At 40.7% G+C, this 22,539-nt stretch overlaps 1 protein-coding gene across 2 annotated transcripts in view; it reads right to left on the bottom strand.

Annotated features, from left to right (window-relative positions):
• Nucleotides 1-16,940, bottom strand: part of CACNG1 (calcium voltage-gated channel auxiliary subunit gamma 1) — an 88,400-nt gene extending 71,460 nt beyond the window's left edge. For both annotated transcript variants that reach the window (XR_010787601.1, XM_066588236.1), the window contains exon 1: nucleotides 16,587-16,940. Coding sequence is in view for 1 of the 2 variants with exons in the window: in XM_066588236.1 (XP_066444333.1) it covers nucleotides 16,587-16,827 (241 nt within the window). In the remaining variant the exon portion in view is untranslated. The remainder of the gene's footprint in view (nucleotides 1-16,586) is intronic.
• Nucleotides 16,941-22,539: the final 5,599 nt, after the last annotated feature.

Below are 22,539 nucleotides of genomic sequence, written 5' to 3'. Positions count from 1 at the left end.
GAATATACTGAGAATTACACCAGCATATAGGACAAGAGAAGTGGTACTGTGTAGTGTCCATATATACAGGTTAACGGAATATACTGAGAATTAAACCCAGCATGCAGGACAAGAAAAGTGGTACTGTGTAGTGTCCACATATACAGAATAAGAGAATATACTGAGAATTACACCAGCATTCAGGACAGGAGAAGTGGTACTGTGTAGGGTCCATATATATACAGTATAAGGAAATATACTGAGAATTACACCAGCATACAGGACAAGAGAAGTGGTACTATGTAGTGTATATATACAGAATAAAAGAATATACTGAGATTCACACCAGCATACAGGACAAGAGTAGTGGGCCTGTGTAGTGTCTGTAAATACAGAATAAGAGTATATACTGAGAATTACACTGAGTATACAGGACAAGAGAAGTGGTACTGTGTAGTGTTCATATATACAGAATAAGGGAATATCCTGAGAATTACACCCAGCATACAGTACAAGAGAAGTGGTCCTGTGTAGTGTCCATATATATAGAAAAAGAGAATCTACTGATAATTACACCCAGCATACAGGACACGAGAAGTGTTACTGTGTATTATCCATATATACAGAATAAGCGAATATACTGAGAATTAAACCCAGCATACAGGATAAGAGAAGTGGTATTTTGTATTGTCCATATATACAGAACAGGAGAATATACTAAGAATTACACCCAGCATACAGGACTCGGAAGTGTTACTGTGTAGTATCTGTATAAACAGAATAAGAGAATATACTGAGAACTACTACCCACATACAGGAGAAGAGAAGTGGTACTGTGTAGTGTCCATATATACACAACAAGTGAATATACTGAGAATTACACCAGCATACAGAACAAGAGAGGTGGTACTGTGTAGTGTCCATGTATACAGAATAAGAGAATATACTGAGAATTACACCCAGCATACAAGACAAGAGAAGTGGTATTGTGTAGTGTCTAAATATACAGGATAAGAGAATATACTGAGATCTACACACAGCATACAAGGCAAGAGAAATGGTGCTGTATAGTGTCCATATATACAGAATAAGGGAATATACTGAGAATTACACCAGCATACAGGACAAGAGAAGGAGTATTGTGTAGTGTCCATATATACAGAATAAGAGAATATACTAAGAATTACCCCGAGTATACAGGACACAAGAAGTGGTACTGTGTATTATCCATATATACAGAATAAGCGAATATACTGAGATTTACAGCCAACACATTATAAGAGAGGTGGTACTGTGTAGTGTCCATATATACAGAATAAGAGAATATACTGAGAATTGCACCCAGCATGCAGGATAAGAGAAGTGGTACTGTGTAGTGTCCATATATGCAGAATAGGGGAATATACTGAGAATTACAACAGCATACAGGACAGGAGAAGTGGTACTGTGTAGTGTACATATATGCAGAATAAGGGAATATACTAAGAATTACACCCCACATACAGGACAACAGAAGTGGTAATGTGTAGTGTCCATATATACAGCATAAGAGAATATACTGAGAATTACACCTCGCATACAGGACAAGAGAAGCGTGACTGTGTAGTGTCTGTATATACAGAATAAAAGTATATACTAAGAATTACACCGAGTATACAGAACACGAGAAGTGGTACTGTGTATTATCCATATATACAGTATAAGCGAATATACTGAGAATTACACCCCGCATACAGGACAAGAGAAGTGATACCGTGTAGTGTCCATAAATACAGAATAAGGGAATATACTAAGAATTACACCCAGCATACAGGACAAGAGAAGTGGTACTGTGTAGTGTCCAAATATATACAGAATAAGGGAATATACTGAGAATAACACCACCATACAGGGCAAGAGAAGTGGTGCTGTGTAGTGTCAATATATACAGAATAAGGGAATATACTGAGAATTACACCCAGCATACAGTACAAGAGAAGTGGTACTATGTAGTGTCTATATATACAGGATAAGGGAATATACTGAGAATTACACCAGTATACAGGACAAGAGAAGTGTTACTGTGTAGTGTCCATCTATACAGAATAAGAGAATATACTGAGAATTACACCAGCATACGGGACAAGAGAAGTGGTACTGTGTAGTGTCCATATATACAGAATAAGAGAATATACTGAGAATTACACCCAGCATACAGACAAGAGAAGTGGTACTGTGTAGTGTCCATATATACAGAATAAGAGAATATACTGAGAATTACACCCAGCATACGGGACAAGAGAAGTGGTAGTGTGTAGTATCCATACATACAGAATAAGAGAATATACTGAGAATTACACCAGCATACAGGACAAGAGAAGTGGTACTGTGTAGTGTCCATATATACAGAATAAGAGAATATACTGAGAATTACACCCAGCATACAGGACAAGAGATGTGGTACTGTGTAGTGTCCATATATACAGAATAAGGGAATATACTGAGAATTACACCCAACATACATTATAAGAGTAGTGGTACTGTGTAGTGTCCATATATACTGAATAAGAGAATATACTGGGAATTACACAGCGCATACAGGACAAGAGAAGTGCGACTGTGTAGTGTCTGTATATACAGAATAAGAATATATACTAAGAATTACACCGAGTATACAGGACACAAGAAGTGGTACTGTGTATTATCCATATATACAGAATAAGCGAATATATTGAGAATTACACCCAACATACATTATAAGAGCAGTGGTACTGTGTAGTGTCCATATATACAGAATAAGGGAATATACTGAGAATTACACCCATCATACAGGACAAGAGAAGTGGTATTGTGTAGTGTCCATATATAAAGAATAAGGGAATATACTGAGAATTACACCAGCATACAGGACAAGGGAAGTGGTACTGTGTAGTGTCCATATATATGCAGAATAAGGGAATATACTGAGAATAACACCAGCATATAGGACAAGAGAAGTGGTGCTGTGTAGTGTCCATATATACAGAATAAGGGGATATACTCAGAATTACACCCAGCATACAGTACAAGAGAAGTGGTGCTGTGTAGTGTCCATATATACAGAATAAGGGGATATACTCAGAATTACACCCAGCATACAGTACAAGAGAAGTGGTACTATGTAGTGTCCATATATAAAGGATAAGGGAATATACTGAGAATTACAACCCACATACAGGGCAAGAGAAGTGGGACTGTGTAGTATCCATACATACAGAATAAGAGAATAAACTGAGAATTACACCAGCATACAGGAAAAGAGAAGTGGTACTGTGTAGTGTCCATATATACAGAATAAGAGAATATACTGAGAATTACACCCAGCATACAAAATAAGAGAAGAGGTACTGTGTAGTGTCCATACATACAGAATAGGGGAATATACTGAGAATTACAACAGCATACAGGACAAGAGAAGTGGTACTGTGTAGTGTCCATATATACAGGACAAGGAAATATACTGAGAATTACACCAGCATACAGGACAAGAGAAGTGGTACTGTGTAGTGTCCATATATACAGAATAAGGAAATATACTGAGAATTACACTCAGCATACAAGACAAGAGAAGTGGTAATGTGTAGTGCCCATATATAAAGGATAAGAGAATATACTGAGAATTACACCTCGCATACAGGACAAGAGAAGTGCGACTGTGTAGTGTCTGTATATACAGAATAAAAGTATATACTAAGAATTACACCGAGTATACAGAACACGAGAAGTGATACTGTGTATTATCCATATATACAGAATAAGCGAATATACTGAGAATTACACCCAACATACAGGACAAGAGAAGTGGTATTCTGTATTGTCCATATATACAGAACAGGAGAATATACTGAGAATTACACCCAGCATACATTATAAGAGAAGTGGTACTGTGTAGTGTCCATATATACAGAATAAGGGAATATACTGGGAATTACACCAGTATACAGGACAAGAGAAGTGGTACTGTGTAGTGTCCACATATACAGAATAAGCGAATATACTGAGAATTACACCCAACATACAGGACAAGAGAAGTGGTATTCTGTATTGTCCATATATACAGAACAGGAGAATATACTGAGAATTACACCCAGCATACATTATAAGAGAAGTGGTACTGTGTAGTGTCCATATATACAGAATAAGGGAATATACTGGGAATTACACCAGTATACAGGACAAGAGAAGTGGTACTGTGTAGTGTCCACATATACAGGATAAGGGAATATACTGGGAATTACACCAGTATACAGGACAAGAGAAGTGGTGCTGTGTAGTGTCCATATATAGAGAATAAGGGAATATACTGGGAATTACACCCAACATACAGGACAAGAGAAGTGGTATTCTGTATTGTTCATATGTACAGAACAGGAGAATATACTGAGAATTACACCCAGCATACATTATAAGAGAAGTGGTACTGTGTAGTGTCCATATATACAGAATAAGGGAATATACTGCGAATTACACCCAGCATACAGGACAAGAGAAGTGGTACTGTGTAGTGTCCACATATACAGGATTAGAGAATATACTGAGAATTACACATTGCATACAGGACAAGAGAAGTGCGACAGTGTAGTTTCTGTATATACAGAATAAGAGTATATACTAAGGATTACACCTAGTATACAGGACACAAGAAGTGGTACTGTGTATTATCCATATATACAGAATAAGTGAATATACTGAGAATTACACCCAACATACATTATAAGAGTAGTGGTACTGTGTAGTGTCCATATATACTGAATAAGAGAATATACTGGAATTACACCCAGCATACAGGACAAGAGAAGTGGTATTCTGTATTGTCCATATGTACAGAACAGGAGAATATACTGAGAATTACACCCAGCTTACATTATAAGAGAAGTTGTACTGTGTAGTGTCCATATATATACAGAATTATACAATATACTGAGAATAACACCAGCATACAGGGCAAGAGAAGTGGTGCTGTGTAGTGTCCATATATACAGAATAAGGGAATACACTGAGAATTACACCAACATACAGGACAAGAGAAGTGGTACTATGTAGTGTCCATATATACAGAATAAGGGAATATGCTGAGAATTACACCCAGCATACAGTACAAGAGAAGTGGTACTGTGTAGTGTCCATATATACAGGATAGGGGAATATACTGAGAATTACAACAGCATACAGGACAAGAGAAGTGGTACTGTGTAGTGTCCATATATACAGAATAAGGGAATATACTGAGATTTACAGCCAACATACATTATAAGAGAGGTGGTACTGTGTAGTGTCCATATATACAGAATAAGAGAATATACTGAGAATTACACCCAGCAAACAGGATAAGAGAAGTGGTACTGTGTAGTGTCCATATATACAGAATAGGGGAATATACTGAGAATTACACCAGCATACAGGACAGGAGAAGTGGTACTGTGTAGTGTACATATATGCAGAATAAGGGAATATACTAAGAATTACACCCCACATACAGGACAAGAGAAGTGGTAATGTGTAGTGTCCATATATACAGCATAAGAGAATATACTGAGAATTACACCTCGCATACAGGACAAGAGAAGTGCGACTGTGTAGTGTCTGTATATACAGAATAAAAGTATATACTAAGAATTACACCGAGTATACAGAACACGAGAAGTGGTACTGTGTATTATCCATATATACAGAATAAGCGAATATACTGAGAATTACACCAGCTTACAGGACAAGAGAAGTGGTGCTGTGTAGTGTCCATATATACAGAATAAGGGAATATACTGAGAATTACACCCAGCATACAGTACAAGAGAAGTGGTACTATGTAGTGTCTATATATACAGGATAAGGGAATATACTGAGAATTACACCAGTATACAGGACAAGAGAAGTGTTACTGTGTAGTGTCCATCTATACAGAATAAGAGAATATACTGAGAATTACACCAGCATACGGGACAATAGAAGTGGTACTGTGTAGTGTCCATATATACAGAATAAGAGAATATACTGAGAATTACACCCAGCATACAGGACAAGAGAAGTGTTACTGTGTAGTGTCCATCTATACAGAATAAGAGAATATACTGAGAATTACACCCAGCATACGGGACAAGAGAAGTGGTAGTGTGTAGTATCCATACATACAGAATAAGAGAATATACTGAGAATTACACCAGCATACAGGACAAGAGAAGTGGTACTGTGTAGTGTCCATATATACAGAATAAGAGAATATACTGAGAATTACACCCAGCATACAGGACAAGAGATGTGGTACTGTGTAGTGTCCATATATACAGAATAAGGGAATATACTGAGAATTACACCCCACAAACATTATAAGAGTAGTGGTACTGTGTAGTGTCCATATATACTGAATAAGAGAATATACTGGGAATTACACAGCGCATACAGGAGAAGAGAAGTGCGACTGTGTAGTGTCTGTATATACAGAATAAGAATATATACTAAGAATTACACCGAGTATACAGGACACAAGAAGTGGTACTGTGTATTATCCATATATACAGAATAAGCGAATATATTGAGAATTACACCCAACATACATTATAAGAGCAGTGGTACTGTGTAGTGTCCATATATAAAGAATAAGGGAATATACTGAGAATTACACCAGCATACAGGACAAGAGAAGTGGTACTGTGTAGTGTCCATGTATACAGAATAAGAGTATATACAGAGAATCACACCAGCATATAGGACAAGGGAAGTGGTACTGTGTAGTGTCCATATATATGCAGAATAAGGGAATATACTGAGAATAACACCAGCATTCAGGGCAAGAGAAGTGGTGCTGTGTAGTGTCTATATATACAGAATAAGGGGATATACTCAGAATTACACCCAGCATACAGTACAAGAGAAGTGGTACTATGTAGTGTCCATATATAAAGGATAAGGGAATATACTGAGAATTACAACCCACATACAGGGCAAGAGAAGTGGTACTGTGTAGTATCCATACATACAGAATAAGAGAATAAACTGAGAATTACACCAGCATACAGGAAAAGAGAAGTGGTACGGTGTAGTGTCCATATATACAGAATAAGAGAATATACTGAGAATTACACCCAGCATACAGAATAAGAGAAGTGGTACTGTGTAGTGTCCATATATACAGAATAGGGGAATATACTGAGAATTACAACAGCATACAGGACAAGAGAAGTGGTACTGTGTAGTGTCCATATATACAGGACAAGGAAATATACTGAGAATTACACCCAGCATACAAGACAAGAGAAGTGGTAATGTGTAGTGCCCATATATACAGGATAAGAGAATATACTGAGAATTACACCTCGCACACAGGACAAGAGAAGTGCGACTGTGTAGTGTCTGTATATACAGAATAAAAGTATATACTAAGAATTACACCGAGTATACAGAACACGAGAAGTGGTATTCTGTATTGTCCATATATACAGAACAGGAGAATATACTGAGAATTACACCCAGCATACATTATAAGAGAAGTGGTACTGTGTAGTGTCCATATATACAGAATAAGGGAATATACTGCGAATTACACCCAGCATACAGGACAAGAGAAGTGGTACTGTGTAGTGTCCACATATACAGGATAAGGGAATATACTGGGAATTACACCAGTATACAGGACAAGAGAAGTGGTGCTGTGTAGTGTCCATATATACAGAATAAGGGAATATACTGGGAATTACACCCAACAAACAGGACAAGAGAAGTGGTATTCTGTATTGTTCATATGTACAGAACAGGAGAATATACTGAGAATTACACCCAGCATACATTATAAGAGAAGTGGTACTGTGTAGTGTCCATATATACAGAATAAGGGAATATACTGCGAATTACACCCAGCATACAGGACAAGAGAAGTGGTACTGTGTAGTGTCCACATATACAGGATAAGGGAATATACTGAGAATTACACCAGTATACAGGACAAGAGAAGTGGTGCTGTGTAGTGTCCATATATACAGGATTAGAGAATATACTGAGAATTACACTTTGCATACAGGTTAAGAGAAGTGCGACAGTGTAGTTTCTGTATATACAGAATAAGAGTATATACTAAGAATTACACCGAGTATACAGGACACAAAAAGTGGTACTGTGTATTATCCATATATACAGAATAAGTGAATATACTGAGAATTACACCCAACATACATTATAGGAGTAGTGGTACTGTGTAGTGTCCATATATACTGAATAAGAGAATATACTGGGAATTACACCCAGCATACAGGACAAGAGAAGTGGTATTCTGTATTGTCCATATGTACAGAACAGGAGAATATACTGAGAATTACACCCAGCTTACATTATAAGAGAAGTTGTACTGTGTAGTGTCCATATATATACAGAATTATACAATATACTGAGAATAACACCAGCATACAGGGCAAGAGAAGTGGTGCTGTGTAGTGTCCATATATACAGAGTAAGCGAATATACTGCGAATTACACCCAACATACAGGACAAGAGAAGTGGTACTGTGTAGTGTTCATATATACTGAATAAGAGAATATACTTGTAATTACACCCAACATACAGGGCAAAAGAAGTGGTATTCTGTATTGTCCATATGTACAGAACAGGAGAATATACTGAGAATTACACCCAGCATACATTATAAGAGAAGTGGTACTATGTAGTGTCCATATATAGAGAATAAGGGAATATACTGAGAATTACACCAGCATACAGGACAAGAGAAGTGGTACTGTGTAGTGTCCATATATACAGGATAAGGGAATATATTGGGAATTACACCCAGCATACAGGACAAGAGAAGTAGTACTGTGTAGTGTCCGTATATACAGAATAGGGAATATACTGAGAATTACACCAGCATACAGGACAAGAGAAGTGGTACTGTGTAGTGTCCATATAGACAGAATAAGGGAATATACTGAGAATTACCCCCAGCATACAGGACAAGAGAAGTGGTACTGTGTAGTGTCCATATATACTGAATAAGAGAATATACTTGGAATTACACCAGCATACAGGACAAGAGAAGTGGTGCTGTGTAGTGTCCATATATACAGGATAAGAGAATATACTGAGAATTACACACCGCATACAGGACAAGAGAGGTGCGACTGTTTAGTGTCTGTATATACAGAATAAGGGAATATAGTAAGAATTACACCGAGTATACAGGACACAAGAAGTGGTACTGTGTATTATCCATGTATACAGAATAAGGGAATATACTGAGAATTACACCAGCATACAGGACAAGAGAAGTGGTCTTGTGTAGTGTCCATATCAACAGAATAGGGGAATATACTGAGAATTACACCAGCATACAGGACAAGAGAAGTGGTACTGTGTAGTGTCCATATATATACAGAATAAGGGAATATACTGAGAATAACACCAGCACATGGGACAAGAGAAGTGGCACTGTGTAGTGTCCATATATACAGGATAAGGGAATATACTGAGAATTACACCCAGCATACAGGACAAAAGAAGTGGTACTATGTAGTGTCCATATATACAGGACAAGGAAATATACTGAGAATTACAACAGCATACAGGAGAAGAGAAGTGTTACTGTGTAGTATCCATACATACAGAATAAGAGAATATACTGAGAATTACACCCAGCATAAAGGATAAGAGAAGTGGTACTGTGTAGTGTACATATATATAGAATAAGGGAATATACTGAGAATTACACCAGCATACAGGACAAGAGAAGTGGTACTGTGTAGTGTCCATATATATATAGAGAATAAGGGAACATACTGAGAATAACACCAGCATATGGGACAAGAGAAGTGGTAGTGTAGTGTCCATATATACAGGATAAGGGAATATACTGAGAATTACACCCAGCATACAGGACAAGAGAAGTGGTACTATGTAGTGTCCATATATACAGGACAAGGAAATATACTGAGAATTACAACAGCATACAGGAGAAGAGAAGTGTTACTGTGTAGTATCCATACATACAGAATAAGAGAATATACTGAGAATTACACCCAGCATACAGCTCAAGAGAAGTGGTACTGTGTAGTGTCCATATATACAGAATAGGGGAATATACTGAGAATTACAACAGCATACAGGACAAGAGAAGTGGTACTGTGTAGTGTCCATATATACAGGACAAGGAAATATACTGAGAATTACACCCAGCATACAAGACAAGAGAAGTGGTAATGTGTAGTGCCCATATATACAGGATAAGAGAATATACTGAGAATTACACCTCGCACACAGGACAAGAGAAGTGCGACTGTGTAGTGTCTGTATATACAGAATAAAAGTATATACTAAGAATTACACCGAGTATACAGAACACGAGAAGTGGTATTCTGTATTGTCCATATATACAGAACAGGAGAATATACTGAGAATTACACCCAGCATACATTATAAGAGAAGTGGTACTGTGTAGTGTCCATATATACAGAATAAGGGAATATACTGCGAATTACACCCAGCATACAGGACAAGAGAAGTGGTACTGTGTAGTGTCCGTATATACAGAATAAGGGAATATACTGAGAATTACACCAGCATACAGGACAAGGGAAGTGGTACTGTGTAGAGTCCATATATACAGAATAAGGGAATATAGTGAGAATTACACCAGCATACAGGACAAGAGAAGTGGTACTGTGTAGTGTCCACATATACAGGATAAGGGAATATACTGGGAATTATACCAGTATACAGGACAAGAGAAGTGGTGCTGTGTAGTGTCCATATATACAGAATAAGGGAATATACTGGGAATTACACCCAACAAACAGGACAAGAGAAGTGGTATTCTGTATTGTTCATATGTACAGAACAGGAGAATATACTGAGAATTACACCCAGCATACATTATAAGAGAAGTGGTACTGTGTAGTGTCCATATATACAGAATAAGGGAATATACTGCGAATTACACCCAGCATACAGGACAAGAGAAGTGGTACTGTGTAGTGTCCACATATACAGGATAAGGGAATATACTGAGAATTACACCAGGATACAGGACAAGAGAAGTGGTGCTGTGTAGTGTCCATATATACAGGATTAGAGAATATACTGAGAATTACACTTTGCATACAGGTTAAGAGAAGTGCGACAGTGTAGTTTCTGTATATACAGAATAAGAGTATATACTAAGAATTACACCGAGGATACAGGACACAAGAAGTGGTACTGTGTATTATCCATATATACAGAATAAGTGAATATACTGAGAATTACACCCAACATACATTATAAGAGTAGTGGTACTGTGTAGTGTCCATATATACTGAATAAGAGAATATACTGGGAATTACACCCAGCATACAGGACAAGAGAAGTGGTATTCTGTATTGTCCATATGTACAGAACAGGAGAATATACTGAGAATTACACCCAGCTTACATTATAAGAGAAGTTGTACTGTGTAGTGTCCATATATATACAGAATTATACAATATACTGAGAATAACACCAGCATACAGGGCAAGAGAAGTGGTGCTGTGTAGTGTCCATATATACAGAGTAAGCGAATATACTGCGAATTACACCCAACATACAGGACAAGAGAAGTGGTACTGTGTAGTGTTCATATATACTGAATAAGAGAATATACTTGTAATTACACCCAACATACAGGGCAAAAGAAGTGGTATTCTGTATTGTCCATATGTACAGAACAGGAGAATATACTGAGAATTACACCCAGCATACATTATAAGAGAAGTGGTACTATGTAGTGTCCATATATAGAGAATAAGGGAATATACTGAGAATTACACCAGCATACAGGACAAGAGAAGTGGTACTGTGTAGTGTCCATATATACAGGATAAGGGAATATATTGGGAATTACACCCAGCATACAGGACAAGAGAAGTAGTACTGTGTAGTGTCCGTATATACAGAATAGGGAATATACTGAGAATTACACCAGCATACAGGACAAGAGAAGTGGTACTGTGTAGTGTCCATGTATACAGGATAAGGGAATATACTGAGAATTACACCAGCATACAGGACAAGAGAAGTGGTACTGTGTAGTGTCCATATAGACAGAATAAGGGAATATACTGAGAATTACCCCCAGCATACAGGACAAGAGAAGTGGTACTGTGTAGTGTCCATATATACTGAATAAGAGAATATACTTGGAATTACACCAGCATACAGGACAAGAGAAGTGGTGCTGTGTAGTGTCCATATATACAGGATAAGAGAATATACTGAGAATTACACACCGCATACAGGACAAGAGAGTTGCGACTGTTTAGTGTCTGTATATACAGAATAAGGGAATATAGTAAGAATTACACCGAGTATACAGGACACAAGAAGTGGTACTGTGTATTATCCATGTATACAGAATAAGGGAATATACTGAGAATTACACCAGCATACAGGACAAGAGAAGTGGTCTTGTGTAGTGTCCATATCAACAGAATAGGGGAATATACTGAGAATTACACCAGCATACAGGACAAGAGAAGTGGTACTGTGTAGTGTCCATATATATACAGAATAAGGGAATATACTGAGAATAACACCAGCACATGGGACAAGAGAAGTGGCACTGTGTAGTGTCCATATATACAGGATAAGGGAATATACTGAGAATTACACCCAGCATACAGGACAAAAGAAGTGGTACTATGTAGTGTCCATATATACAGGACAAGGAAATATACTGAGAATTACAACAGCATACAGGAGAAGAGAAGTGTTACTGTGTAGTATCCATACATACAGAATAAGAGAATATACTGAGAATTACACCCAGCATAAAGGATAAGAGAAGTGGTACTGTGTAGTGTACATATATATAGAATAAGGGAATATACTGAGAATTACACCAGCATACAGGACAAGAGAAGTGGTACTGTGTGGTGTCCATATATATAGAGAATAAGGGAACATACTGAGAATAACACCAGCATATGGGACAAGAGAAGTGGTAGTGTAGTGTCCATATATACAGGATAAGGGAATATACTGAGAATTACACCCAGCATACAGGACAAGAGAAGTGGTACTATGTAGTGTCCATATATACAGGACAAGGAAATATACTGAGAATTACAACAGCATACAGGAGAAAAGAAGTGTTACTGTGTAGTATCCATACATACAGAATAAGAGAATATACTGAGAATTACACCCAGCATAAAGGATAAGAGAAGTGGTACTGTGTAGTGTCCATATATACAGAATAAGAGAATATACTGAGAATTACACCAGCATACAGGACAAGAGATGTGGTACTGTGTAGTGTCCATATACACAGAATAAGAGAATATACTGAGAATTACACCAGCATACAGGACAAGAGAAGTGGTACTGTGTAGTGTCCATATATACAGAATAAGAGAATATACTGAGAATAAGGGCTTAGTCACACGGGCACATCCACTAATCTAAGCTATGGAGCATCCTTGGACATGAACCCAACAAAAGTTTTTGTTCCCAGTTTAAGTTTCTCGCTATTTTGCGCAAATAAAAGGAAAAGCCTTCTGTTTTCTTAAACGTATAAGAACTGCATGTCCCCCTTTGCAGTTTGTCTTCTGGTTTGGAGGCGTGAACCGCTACTGATAACTGAAGACTTATAGGAATAAGTCCCCAGTTGTCAGTAGTGGTTCATCACAGATGCTGGTAGAGTTTTGCAATTGCCCTTGGATCACTGGGCACTTGTACCTCTGACCAGCGGAGGTGGGGTTGGCATCTTTCTGGCCTGTGGACATGAATAATGAGACGTCTCAGCAGCTGGGATGGAATCACGTTCCAGGAGACGCTCCCAATTTGTTTTTGTGTTGTTGGCAAAGATTGAGAAACTATGTGAAGACTTATACTGTGAAATTCCTGTTGTGGAAGTCACATGATGGAAGCTGCATATATTACTAGCTGTGTGACGCCGCCGAGCGTAGGTTAATGAAAGCAGTATCAGCTGTGTCCAGTCATACGTCAGCTAAACTCTGACGTTATCGCCCCCCATCCTCCATGGAAGGCAAGTCCAACCTTGTAGATATAGCTCCATCATCTTAGAACAAGGGACCTTCCACACAGGATGGAATATTCTGTAACAGAGTAGCAACAGAGAAGCGGAATAAGCCGTTCTGCGGAATATTCTGCTCCAAAATCTGCACTGCTGACGGACGGATTTTGATTTGGAATTGAAAATGGCCGACTGCTAATGGCAATTCTGCATCAAAATCCGCAGTAAGACGTGTGGACTTTGGCGCGGAATTCTAGGACGGCATATTCTGTAATTCTCCCTAACAGTTTCTTCAGCTTTCCAATAGACTTTATGTTTCCATTCTTCAGAATTCTCAAGATCTCTGCTTGTTGTCAATGACTGGAAACATTATTCTTCATATAGAGATGGTTGGAAATCCATCTTAACCTACCCATGCTCACACAGCTGAGGGTTTGTTACAGTTGTATCCAGGACTCTAGTGCGATCATTTTATCAGCACTGATATAGAAGGTGTCTAGATACTGTTTACCCAATTAGGGTGGTTTCACATTTGTATTGGGGGTTCCTGTTTTCTGCTCCATAATGAGAGCACGAAAGGGGATTCACCTGGCTGAATAGAACCGAACTATGCTGAACGGACCCCATTGACTATAATGGGGTCTGTACGGTATCTGCTCAGCTGCTCGGCGTGTGCAGCGCTGTTTGTTACGGTATTTTGTATTAGATTTGCGATGGAGGTTTCAGCTCAGATGTGAAAGCAGCCTAAGAAAATGTATGAAACATGAGCCGTAAAAAGAAAAAAATTCAGGTTGGTAACATTGACATTCTCAGCTTTTATTGCGAGAAAACGGCGACACCTGCAGAAAAGGCGATGCACATGCTTTGGTTATGGGAGACCCTTATGAGGTTTGGTGTTGCCTGTACCACCTATGCTGTTCCTGATTAATCAGGGTGACTTTCAGGTGGAGTTAAAAATATTTTGGCGTTGCGCTGTGAATTAAGCAATTGTTTATTTTTTCCCCAAACTAATTAATTTTTATTAAATTTCTAAATGGGATCAACAATTTCGAAACTGTATTAGGGCTCCTTCACGCGAGCGTGTATGCAAATGTGCACGCTTCAGCGCAACGTATTTGTGCTGTGAACGAGGTTGATTTGCGCACGTGTCTGCACATTATAATATCTTATTTTGCGGACACAGGGCCTGTTCATATGTTCGCAGAATACACCCACACCCCAGAAGCATAACTTTAGGCTTCTGGTCCCCGATGCAAAACCTGTAACAGGGCCCCAACTGTAATGCTTTATTCATACTACTGGGTTCCCTATATGAAGAAAAGAGGCCTTATGGGCCCCCTAAGGCTCCTGGGCCCGGGTGCAACCGCATCCCCTGCATCCTCTATAGTTACGCGCCTGCCAACCTGATTTAAAGCCTTTTAATGAGGTCCAGATGTGTTCTTTTCCCCACATCGCCCTGTGCATTGCGTGTGCATTTGCGCACCCCTCTAGATTTCTATGGTGCACAAATACACAGGAAATACACAAGGTTCTAATTTTCTATTCTAAATTGCCTTGAAGAAGATATATGAGTGAACCAGATGAAATCAGTGGCTTCTATTCTCTGTTTATTGTGAGCGCTAATCTGTCCGCGTGAAGAAACCGTTAAGCCCCCTGTCCACAGGCGTGAAATCGCCGGTGAATCACGCCGTCTGAAGCTTTTCACTGCGTTGCTATGGAAAGCGCCGTTCCCGTGTCCACAAGCAGAGAATCATTGCGATTCTCCGATCCCGGCCGGCAATTCGCAGCATACAGCAGATAGGCTGACAGTGGAGATCCATCTGCTGGCTCCTGCTCCCGGGCGGCAGCTGCCACGGCGGATCGTGGACAAGGGGCCTTATAGCAAACTATCAGGACACAAAAGGAAGTTGCTGCAGCTTTGTGTAGCGCAGAACTTCTGAGACTGGATACAATTGTAGCAAACCTTCAGCTGTGCTGAACGTGTAGAAGAATGTTCCCCTCTGCTGAGAATAAGCAGAAATCCTGAAGATGGTGAATAGTTGAAAGAGGAAGGGGATGATTAATCACTTTATTTCCACCAGTATTTTGGTGCAATTTGTTCTTTAGCCTCCTTTATCACATTTGTACCTGATTATAGTTTTGCCCCTGTTTTTCCCCCGGAAGTTGTAGTATCTGTCATTATACAGGGCTGAGGCTTTATTTACTGAAAACTGTATTTTTATGCAAATACTTTTCGCGCCGCTTATCTCCGGATTGGATCAGCAGTGAAAATGAAACATAGTGGATCTAACCGCACCCCCAATTGAATGTCTCAGTGGGCTTGGCATCCCCAATACACATTGGGTAGTCGTCTATGGAAGTGTCGCTCTCATTATATACCTCTCAGTTAGACTTTGAAACAATCAGGCGTTGCCATGGAAACATTGGGAAGCCATGTTATGCGCTGCAGCTGTTATTCATCATATTACCATGTGGCAAGAGCTACTTTTGTGTGATATCTCACGGATTCTACGAGGGACATGACGGTCAATGTTCAGTGCTTATGACATCCAATAACCCTAATTTTATGTCCCTGCGTCCACCTCTCATCATTGCCCCATTACTGGTCCCATCACTTACCTCCAGGAAGGCTAAGGGGGCCGCACGGTTTGCTGATCACGTCATTCCCTTCCATGAATATCTTCTTGGTACACAATCGCCACAAGCCGAAGTGCGCCATCTCACATGGTTCATCATAACTGTCCACTTTGGGGCTCATGACGGCCCAATGGTCGCTCATCACAGCGGCCAACATCAGGGACACCCCAATAAGGATGATGCTGAAGGTGATTCGGATCTTCAGGGCTTTCAGTTCCAACATGGTGGAGTCTACGAAGGTCTCTTCTGGGTTTTTTTTTTGTGAGTTTGTCTTGTCGCCTCCTCAGCTCTCGTGTCTTTGTGGCTACAGCTGAGATCGGAGAAGGGGCTGGGCTGGCCCGCAGCTGTCGGGATCTGTCAGTGAGGGTTACACATAGAGCAGGGAACGCTGGGAAGTTCTATTAATGCAGGACCCTTCGGTTTTCTCTTTGGCCGCGGTTAATTTGTTGCTGTAAATAATTACATTGTTGCTTCCTGCTGCAGCAGCTTGTTTGTTTGTAGCTTGGAAAAAAAAAGTCTAAACAGAAAAAACTAAACTTTCCAAGAAAGTTTTTAAACATTGTTGCATAATTGTTTACAACAAAGAATCTTCCCATGCAGGACAGCAGCGGTAATCACATCATCTGGTGCGCAGCCCGAGAGCCACCAGGAGGATTCTTGTCCCCGGACTTTCAAAGAAATTATTTTACAGTTTTTAAAATTACAATGTCCAGGTGTGAACATGGGTGATGGATGCTGTAAGGCTGCCTTCACATCTGTGCTGGAACCTCCATTCGGATATCAATATCAAGCCAGATCTTCTCTTGCCGCTGATCACTCCAAGCATTATTGATGTTTTTACACAATTAGCTCGCATTATGTGGCCAAAGTATGAGAATTTCTGTTTTGTAATTTTCCCCCTAATTATAACTTTTCATGATCTTGGCGGTCCAAGGAATTCGTAGGAGTTTCCTTCAGCACCAAGGTTCAAAGGCAGCAATCTTCCTCCAGTCCCTTTTCTTCATTATCCTGACAAGAGGTCATCAATAGAAAAAATACCCTAATTCCTGGAAAACTCTTATAAATGCTTTGTCACATTCCTTAAGCCATTTCCCAACATTTTTTGCAGTGTGGGAAGACATATTATCCTGTGAAAGAGGTCATTGCCACTAAGTAATACCGCTGGCGTGGTCTGTACAATGTTTAGGTACGTGGTATGTTACACAATAATATCCATGTCAATACCACAACCCAACCCAAGGTTTTTCCAGTGGGACATTGTCTTACTGGGAAAACCTTCACCACACCTTCACACTGCCTCTGTCTGCTTGCTTTCTATCCATAGTGCTTCCTGATGTCATTTCCTCCCCAGGTAAGTGGCTTTCCACATAATATAAAAGGAAACATGCTTCACAAAAGAGAAGGAGGGACAGAAGGAGGGAGTCCTTTAACCCCTTACTGAAGAGTATATTTTGTGTCTTAGGGACCAAGCAATTTTCATCATAGCTGTATGAGGGCTTGTTTGTTTCTTGGGACAAGTTGTATATTTTAATGGCACCACTCGGGTTCATGTAATGTGTTATATAACTTTTATAACTTTTTTTTGGCAGTAGATGGAAAAAATGTCCAGAAATTCCACAATTGTTTTTTTTTTTTTTCATACAGAAAAAATGCCATAATAACTTTCTTATCTGTATCTGCACGATTACTGCGATGCCAAGTTTATAGAGATTTCTTTATTTTTTCACTATTTCTGCACAATAAAAACACATTTTTGAAGAACCATTTCACTCTGCATCGCCGCATTCTAAAACTCATGACATTTTATTTTTCTGGCAACGGAGTTCTGTGAGGGCTTCATTTTTGCAGGAAGAGTTGTAATTAGAGATGAGCGAGCGTGCTCATTTAAGGCTGCTGCTCGAGTGAGTAGCAGTCTTTTCGAGTAACTGTGTATTCGCCGGAGCATCATGCGGGGTGGGGGGACATGGATGAACAAAAAAAGCATTCTTCACCCTTTTTTTTAGTGTTCAGTGGGATAAATAGTGTGATTATTTTATGGTTGTTACAGACGCTGCAACGCCAATTATGTTTTTTCTTTTAGTAACAAAAGAGTTTTGCAAGGGAAAAACTTCCTTTTTTGCTTTTACACTCTTGCACTAATCCCACAATGGGAATGTGATAGTTTGATTGCTTTCATAGTATACTGCACTACCTATGCAGTGCAATGTATAATGTCAATACCTTAATACCATGGCTACCAGATACAATTTCATCCTAGTGCATACAGTTCTGTCCCTGAGCAAGTCCCTCCTGGCTTAATTGATGTCCCACAAGTTTTCATAAGTGAGGCTTGTTGAACTGTAAGGTGGTGGACGAGCTCCCGGCTACTGCACTGTAGAAGATGAGTAGCCACCGATGCTCCCGGCTGGGGGCCACGACCCCTGGTGATTTGACTGTGGAGAAGGTCACACTCTTTAGTCTACACTGGCACTCTGGGCAACGGCCTGTAGCTCAACCTGTTGAATGATGCGGTTGGTGACTCAACTAGTGAATCACTGGTCCTTATGTTTCCGCCCACAGTACCCATTACTGATGATGGGACAAAGTAGGAGAGTCCCAATATAAGGCATACGCATGCACCATATTGCAGTGCACTGTGGCGTGAGCTTTGTGATAGACTACATTCTTCCCCCAGGACTGCGGTGAGCGGTTCTTTGGCATCTGCCAAGCCACGGCCCCCTGTGCAGCCCTGCAGTTCTGTATGGCCACAAAAGAGGGTCAGAAGGCCTGACAGTGGGGCCAGGAGGCAAGGGCCCAGTGACCAAGAGGCTAGATACAAAGGCCTGTGCACAGCTGCACAGGTGAAGGTAATCAGACAGTGACCAGCAGACGAAGGGCTGAAGATTACAGTGAAGCCAGGCCAGCAGAGAAGAGAGCTTGAGATGACCAGAAAGGCTCAGAGCAAGTGAGGAGTGTCCTTCCCCACCATTACCAGAGATGACCAGACGTAACAACAAGTTCTGGGCTTGTTGAAAGAGTTTTGGGAGTCGATGCTTCGGCCTGAGGGTCAGCCCCTGTGAACCTACAGTTGAGTGAACGTTTCTCAAGGAGAGTAATTCTATACCAGCATCTTAGAGGCAGTCAATCTAGGGGCCAGACTACTCGGCTCCTCAGCAAAATGCGACCACTTGGATGACTATCCATGGATAATTAGCATATGGCACGTGACACTTCGGTCTGGCAGGACCGTACATCCTATCAGGATCTTTGCAGAAACTGAAGGGTACCACAGCAGATGGCAGCCACTCACCAGCTGGACTCCCGGAGGATATATGTTGGCTGCAAAGGCTCTCCGGTCACATGCATATCACCCCTTGCCCAGTCTAAGAAGGAGGGGACATCACCACATGGTTATATTAAATAGACTTTAATCTCATAACCAACGTTGAAATGCAAGTAGATATACTTCTCCAACCAGCTTAAAGATTTTGCGAGGGAACCCCAACAGATAGTCTGTGAGCCTATGGAGCTGCTCAATCAGCAGCCTCACTGCACCACCGTATCACTGACACTTCTCGTAACTTGAGTCATTCTCCTTGATATGACACTTAGGGGCCACTTGCTTTCTCCAGGTATCGGCCCTTGCTGTAGAACAGCTTACTGCTGCCAAAATCTGACATGCATGCGTCCAACTTTTATAGGACCCTCATCTTATAAAAGACTGTGTCTTAATGCTTCCCCAGCTACCCTATATACAGAACACCTATTTAAAGTGACAGGACAATATTTTTTTTTTAAAGGAACGTTTATTTAGCCAAAAGGCAAATATACAGAAACAGCAGACATCATAAAGAATGCACACCTTGCTGATACATCACTGTACATGAGAACTGAAAAAAAAGACAAAAGTGAAAACACTGAGTGTCTCGCATATTCGTGTGCATTTCTCATAAAACATAATACTTGGCTGTTCATTTTCACATTCATCAACTACTCATAATGGAACAAACCCAAACCAGGGAGGGCTCCTAGTCCGGAGCCCCAATACAACAGGAGAAAAAGGAAGAAGAAAAAAACAAGACAAAACAACCAAAAAAGGGGTAAAAAAATAGAGAGAACAACCCCCCCTCCCCTCCCCCTTAAACAACAACCCTGCGCGACTCTTAAAGAAAAAAAGAATTAGCCCTAACAGTAGATCGGTTCAAGCGGGTATCCCTCACCATATCCATTCCCAGTATCTAGACAGGCATCTCTGCTGCTGTTGCCAGACAGTTCATCCAGTGCCCACAAACCTTGTCAAACTTCTCAGGAGATCCCCTCGCCATATAAGTCAGTTTATACATTGGAAGCACAGAGTTCACCACCTGGATCCATGCGTTTCTGGTCGGCCTACCAGGGTGCTTCCAATTTAACAAAATCACCTTCTTAGCATAGAAAAACAGTAGCTTATATAAGGTGCGGGTTGCGGCTGCCACTGGTAGGTCTCCAACAAGACCAGAGAGGCACACCCCAGGGTGCATGATCCTCGGGGCCCCCAGGTGAGATTCCATAAATACAAGTATGTCCCCCCAGTAGTCTTGCATGACACCACAGTCCCAGAACATGTGCATGATGGTCCCATTGGCCATTAAGCATCGGGGACAGGACGCTGAGGGGAGCAGACCCATTTCATGTAGCCTGGATGGGGTGTAGTATAAGCCTATCTCTAGCACTAATCAAAGGAGGACCAGAGCTCGCCAATATGTCTTCACTCTCCTCCGCTAACAGATCAGGAATGTCAATGACCCACTTCTGGGTCGCCTTTAACGAGGCAAGACACTGCACCAAGTGGGCATAGAAACTGGACAGTGGTCTTACTAGGTTGCACATCTGTGCCAAGCCTTCCAACTGAGTCAGGGACAGCGGTATGGACAGGCCCTGAAACTGAGCCCTGATCACATGTCGTAGCTGGTAGTACCTGAAATAGAGGTGCTCAGGCAGGTTGTAGATTATCTGCAGCTGGAGGAAAGTGCAGAAGATGCCCTCACGGACTATGTCCGATAGTACATTAATACCATGAGCTCTCCAGAATGCAGACTCTGTAAAGCGCTGCAGGTGCGGCAAGTGTGAATTATCCCACAAAGGAGTATGTGGGGACCATGTGACTTCCACTACAGGGGTCAGCTGCAAGGCCTTGTGCCATATTTTAAGTGTTACCAGCTTGGGGTCAGGTAAGGAGGCAATAGGAGAGGAGGGGCCACGCATCAGCAGACCCCTCAATCCCAGGGCGGAGCCCTCCACCCTGCGCTCCAGTCCCACCACCGGATTATAATCCGATGAAGTCAGCCACCACCCAGCATACACCAGCTGGCTGGCCAGATAGTAGTAGTAGAAGTGGGGTAAGGCTAATCCTCCCCAGCTCACCGGGAGGCACAAGGTCTCCAATTTAATCCTGGGGGTGGAGCCTCTCCACAGGATATGCAGTACAATCCCACGAAGCGTGGCAAAGAATCTGGTTGGGACCAGGACAGGGGAGTTATGCAGGACGTATAAAACTTTTGGTAGTAGCTTCATCTTTAACAAATTGACTCTGCCCACTAGAGTGAGCGGGAGAGAGGCCCAACGCGTAGCCATTCCCTCAGCCCATTTAAGGAGGGGAGCTAAATTAAGGTCAAAGAAGGTAGAAACCCTCACCGACACTCTTATACCCAAATAGGTTGCCTGAGCTGTCGACAGGACAATATTTAACAGTAACTTAAATACATACTAGCTGTCTTCAAAAACACTTTTATCTCCCTTCTACATCACTTCATTTTATTTCTTTATGTGGCAAGGAATGGTCTAGACAGGGACATTTGTAGAAGCCTTTTACTGTCGGGTACAACTCTAAGGTGGTGATTTAGGGGCTGGAAATGAGACCGGACTCCTGCAACCAAGGGACCAGCCTAGGGTGTTCCTAAGCTGAGCAGGTTCTTCA

This window comes from Eleutherodactylus coqui, chromosome 13, assembly GCF_035609145.1.
Source record: "Eleutherodactylus coqui strain aEleCoq1 chromosome 13, aEleCoq1.hap1, whole genome shotgun sequence".
Lineage (NCBI taxonomy): Eukaryota > Metazoa > Chordata > Amphibia > Anura > Eleutherodactylidae > Eleutherodactylus > Eleutherodactylus coqui.
Note: the sequence above shows the minus strand (reverse complement) of the source record. Positions and strands in the feature narration are given on the sequence as shown.